This window comes from Schistocerca americana, chromosome 1 (genome assembly GCF_021461395.2).
Source record: "Schistocerca americana isolate TAMUIC-IGC-003095 chromosome 1, iqSchAmer2.1, whole genome shotgun sequence".
NCBI classification, from domain to species: domain Eukaryota; kingdom Metazoa; phylum Arthropoda; class Insecta; order Orthoptera; family Acrididae; genus Schistocerca; species Schistocerca americana.
Window position 1 is genome coordinate 1,076,798,799 of NC_060119.1, and position 6,000 is coordinate 1,076,804,798.

At 37.5% G+C, this 6,000-nt stretch overlaps 1 protein-coding gene across 4 annotated transcripts in view; it reads right to left on the reverse strand.

The window, feature by feature from the left end:
* The window catches only part of LOC124617518, a 112,099-nt gene extending 109,865 nt beyond the window's left edge, over positions 1-2,234 (reverse strand). For all 4 annotated transcript variants that reach the window (XM_047145274.1, XM_047145272.1, XM_047145269.1 and 1 more), the window contains exons 1-2: positions 1,819-2,234; positions 1,632-1,742 (exon numbers count right to left, since the gene is read on the reverse strand). In XM_047145274.1, coding sequence (XP_047001230.1) covers positions 1,632-1,741 — 110 coding nt within the window. In that variant the 5' untranslated portion in view covers position 1,742; positions 1,819-2,234. The remainder of the gene's footprint in view (positions 1-1,631; positions 1,743-1,818) is intronic.
* Positions 2,235-6,000: the final 3,766 nt, after the last annotated feature.

Consider the following 6,000-nt stretch of genomic DNA (forward strand, 5'->3'; position numbering starts at 1 on the left):
ATCTTATCTCTGTGGAAGACCCACGTGAAAGATCTGTCAAATCGACCCACCCAGCACTTCTATTATTCGAGTCCTGTCACTGGCTTATCCTATCCCATCAGAGACCAGACCACATGTGAAAGCAGCCATGTGATATACCAGCTCTGCTGCAATCACTGCACAGCTTTCTACATGTGCTATGACTATCAGTCAGCTGTCCACAGGATGAATGGCCACCATCAAACTGTTGCCAAGAAGAAAGTGGAACACCATACGGCACAACACAGAGCTGCACATAACATGCTCGACTTCAATGGCTGCCGAGTCATTTCGATTCTCACCTTCACCACCAGCTTCTCTGAAATTAGCAGATTGGAGCTACTCTTACCACACTTCTCTGCTATCAAAATCATCCTTGCCTCAACCTAAAGTAACCTACTGCCCCCACACCCACCTCTTGTCCTATTGCCTTCACCCAATTCACATCCCAACTGTCATTGAGTTCTGCTTAATATTCTAATAATGATATTGTTTATACTTCTAATGCATAACATAAATTGTTTGTAGCCTAGATGTGTGTGGTTCTGTTGAAAGTTTTCTTCTCAAATCACATAACATGTGAGATGGCACGATGTTAATGCGGTGGATTTTCATTTGGGAGGAATGGAGTTCGAACTCCTGTCCAGCCATCCTCACTTGGGTTCTCTATGGTATCCTCATGCTTCTAAGGCGATTGCTGGGATAATCCCATTGAATATGCCATAACCAATTTCCTGCCATATCCTTGCCTAACCTGTGTATATGTTACTTCTGTAATGAAACTGACAAGTCCTACATTGCAATGCCACATGCTCGAAGGACAAATAAATGAATAATTTTTTTGCTTTGTATATTAATACATGCTCACTTAATCACAGACTTATTTTTCCTTTCTTCACACATAACATGAAAACATTTCGACTCCACAATGAAAGTGATTTTTGGCACAAGAGTTACGTAGTGCCAACTCACATCTAGATCTTGCATTTATCATAGGGGAGGGGGGGGGGGCTGGAACTATACACACTAACCAGTTTTTACTACACCTACTTCGTACTACATCAATAGCACATATACTGTAATCCATGTACCAGAATTACATGTTCTCTTTTTTTACTGTTTCATGTATTTATATTGCTGGTGTCATGAGGTAATTTAAGGATAGTGACAAATTATTCTTGTCAAGTAACAAGGCATTTAAATCGATTGCTTAAAGTTTAACTACTACACTACGATACTAAACTGGAGTCACCTTATATTACTTTAAAGTAAACTACCAAACCATTTTTTATTTTTAATATGTCAGTATCCTGTTTCCTATCACTTTAGTGCAAGTTAAGCAGTAGGCACTTTCACTATGTATGTATTACCTGCCAATATTTGTTTACATTACGGCAAATGATAAGCAATGCTGGGCTATTTGCTGTACTAGCCTACTGTATATATTTTTCAAAGTTAAAAAGAAAGGAAAAAGTTTTACATGTAAAAAAATATTAATTATGACCATTTTCCAAAGATTCGTTAATATAGTCAAAGGCTTTATTCCTAAATCGGTCACACTTCATGACAAAACTATTGAAGTGCCACTGTTCTACCAAATGTTGTTATCTTACTTGGGAACGGTCTTCCTGCATCCACAAATACACACTGCTAGGGCAGCGACTAGTGGAACAACCACGCCTATCGACATCACCCATGTCGGCCAGATATCAATAGGTAACATCCTGGAACAGGTAAAATACGTGAAGACTGCTGAATTAAGATACATATTCTCAAAATTATAAACGTAAACGATCTCACCTTGCAACATCGCCAGCATAATTAGGCTAGTCACTGTATTTCAATACCAGCAAATGAATCATATCCGGTATCTGAAAACTCGCAAGATGCCATTCTCCCTGAATGCAGGTACTGTAGTCGGTATTCTTCGCCCGTTATTTCCCGTCGATGCATTATCGTTAAAGCACTTGAGGGTCATATTTACGCTAGTTTGACAGGTGCATGATCATATAGCGGACATGTCGTTTGTTTACAGACTTTAGGAAGCAGCCTAAACTTTGTTACTTGAGATAACACTAATCAGGCAAAAACTATACGTCTTTTTAAAAGCATAAAGATGAACTACGAGGTATTAAAACAAATATAAATAAATTTTACAAACGCAAAACATTTGTGACCTGTATAAATACAAATCGACGTAAAACACTACACAGCCTCGAAACTCATTCGATATGATATCGACGATTACTCGTTGCGATTCCTGAATTCCGAGGAATCCATCAATAGAGATGTTCATGTTGAACTGTCGAATCACATCGTGACGTTCATAAAAAACTTTCGGTTTGATATGTAGTTTTACAGTTCATTGTACTGTCATCACTAGGGTTGCAAAACAGTTTGCGATTTCTGTTTGACAGTGAATGATATAAGAAAAACAGAGATTATAAGCTTCCGGCAATTAATAAGTAATGGAAAATACTGAACGCAAAATTAAGTAAGTGTCCTGACACGTTGAGAAAGCTTCAGAAGTACTGCAATATATAAAGGCTTTTGCGTGCGTATTATTAATTTATACTCATTAGACTGGTGTAGGACCTCTACTGCAGGGTAACAAACATGTCACAACAAACCTTTACATTACATCCTCCAGAATCCCACACCACACATTCACCGACCACGGTTTATGGTGTGCAGCTTACTGCAACCAACATGGATTTTCAGTTGCCAAATAATGCCTGTTATACAAATTAACATTTCCAAAATTCGTGAATGTGGCCTCGTCAGTAAATAAAATCAAATTAAAAAATGTGTCAGCCCTCTGAATCTGAAGCTGAGCCCATCAGCAGAATTCATGCATACAATCCGTACCAGTTAATTCTTGGTGGAGACTGATATGGTAAGGATGATATTTATGGTGATGCAGAACACGAACAACACTACTCTGGCCCATTACAGATTCCCCACCGATTTGACGCGAACTAACAACTAACATAAGGATCTCGAACTACAGTGGCATGAGTACCATTTTGCGTTTCCTTGTTAGTAACTTTTCTTTGCCGGATATGTTTCCGATGTGTTAAAGATCCAGTTGTTCTTTATTTATCCTACACATATTTAAATGTACGACGTGTTGGGTGAGTGCATTAAGGATATCTTTCAGCGTATAAGTCACTAGCTCTCACTGAATTTCATTGGCATTCTCTGTAAATGAGAAGCGTATTGACTTGTTCTTCGAAGGAATACATCATTCACACTCGCTTGATTCGACGATACTAGTCTTACTGTACCTGCTGCGAAATACCTGTGCATTAAGCAGTCAGTCTTCATCTAAATGGGAATTAATTACATGTGGTGCTCCTCACGGTTCCATTCTGGGTCCATTGCTTTTTCTTGTGTATATTAGTGACCTCTCATCTGTTACATTGCCAGATGCTAAGTTTGTTTGGTTTGCAGATGATACAAACGTTGCAATAAATAGCAAATCAAATACAAATTTAGAAAAAGTAGTAATCAGGTTTTCACTGACATTGATAAGTGGTTTAAAGCTAATTCTTTGTCATTAAACTTTGAGAAGACACTATATGCAGTTCAGAACCTGTAAGAGATTTCCTTCCATCATGAGTATAACGTATGAGGACATTCAGATCGAAGAGGTTGACTGTGTTAAATTTCTGAGATTACAACTCGATAATAAATTCAGTTGGGAAGGGCTTACCACAGAAATGCTTAAGCGCCTAAACAAGTCTATATTTGCCATGAGAATGATGTCAGATGTAGGAGATATAAATATAAAAAAACATGCATACTTTGCTTACTTTCATTCTATTTTGTCGTATGGGATCATATTCTGGGGAACTCATCAAACCGAGCAAAAGCGTGTGATAAGAATCATTTGTCGTGTAAATCCGAGAACATCATGTAGAAATCTGCTCAAGGAACTTCGTATTCTAACCACTGCTTCTCAGTATATTTATTCCTTAATGAAATTTGTTGCAAGTAATACATCTCTATTTCCAACCAATAGCTCAGTACACAGTATCAATACTAGGAATAAGAAGAATCTACATAAAGGCCTAAAATCACTTACCTTGGTCCAAAAAGTGGTCCATTATTCGGACACACACATTTTTAATAAATTGCCAGCAATCATTATAAACTGGGTTTTAGATAAAGTATGGTTTAAACAGAGTTTGAAAGACTTTTTGATAGGCAATTCCTTCTGTTCCATAGATAAACATCTTAACAGAGACCGTTATGCAGCTTAAGTAAAAATATCTGTAATATTTCAGTTTTGACAACACTTGGTCACAGAAGTCAAGATTAGATATTTTGCGTATGATAAATTTATTAATAATACATAACAGTGTTTCATTCTGACAGTGTGTTAATTCTGTAAATATTAGCTGTCCCAGTTTACTGCATGGTATTAACTTATTTTCGACTATCTCCTGACAAAGGATCAGGATAGTAAGTATTATACTCAAATGTTTTGTTTTTATGCCATACTTTCTGACATGTTCCACACCCACGAGAATCATCTCATTTTTTGGGTCTATGGAACAAAAACTGAATCTAATCTAATCCAATATGTTAGTGTTGTATTGCAAAACTGTCGAATGGTGTTCACATGTCAATGGCATATAAGATGGATACCCCGTATTGGGCCAGTATTTACTATCTGAATGGTATACGAGAGAGAATTGTCAGAGCATGTGCTTGAATCAGTACCGAAGTGATAAGAAATACCACTCAATCCATGATAAGAAGATTGCAGCACTGCAATGATACCAATGGTCATCACCTCGAACACCTTCTGTAAATTAACATTCATGCCAGCTTTTTGGCCTTCGTTGACGTTGAAAGATCTTACTGCTACACATCATTGGATTCGTCTCGATAGCCACTATCAGAAAATAAGTACCGAACTATAGCATCCCATTTAAAATACCAAAGTTGGCCTTCATATCTCAGACATGACTCCACCTAGCAACAAAAAACCAACATCATATTATAACCCCCATTGTCCCACGCAACGTTTGTCCCACAAACTTTTCAGCTACTATCATACTTTCGGAGTTATTCTAAGTGGCAGTAGTTAGTGACTCACTCTGTCTATTTGCTCATTTATCAAATAGTCTGCCAGACAGGCAACCAGCATTGAAATACAAATTAAAAGAATTTCTGATGGCAACTCCTTCTACTCAATAGAGGAATTTTTAGATATGAAGTGGAGAAAAATTGTGTCATGAAATTTTAACCCAGCATAGCTGATGCCAGTAGGAACCAAAATTACTAATGTGGTGTTGGTCGACAACAAACAATTTTTAAAGTACGGAAAGTGGGCGCCACGCACTCCAATTGGCCATGGGATTGTCCTGTTGCCGGATGCCCTGGACAATGCATGACATAGGTGATGTGTGTGGTTGGAAGCGAAGCTTATTTGTGAATACCTCTGACATTTGTGTCACGTTGGGGCAGTGAAGGGTGAGGAACATTTATATGTATGAACCAACAACCATAGTGCTGCCCGTTAACTGACAAACGCTATATTCATATCTAAAAATTCTTCTATTGAGTAGAAGGAGTTGTCTTTCAGTAATTTGTTAATAAATGCTGGTTGCCTATCTGTCAGACTTTTAATGCTATTTGGTAAATGAACAAAGACTTTTGTTGCAGCATAATTAACCCCTTTCTGTGCCAAAGTCAGATTTAATGCATAAGTGTTAAAATCATGATTTCTTCTAGTGTTATAGCTATGCACTTTGCTATTACTTCTTAATTGGGATGTGTTATTAATAACAAATTTCAAAAGAATATATGTATTGTGAAGGTACTGTGAACATCCTGAGTCCCTGAAATAAATGTCTGCAAAGTGATCTGGAGTGTGCACCAGCTATTATTCCGATTACACGTTTTTGTGTACTGAATACTGTTTCCCTTAATGATGAATTACCACAGATATTATGCCATATGAAAGCAGTG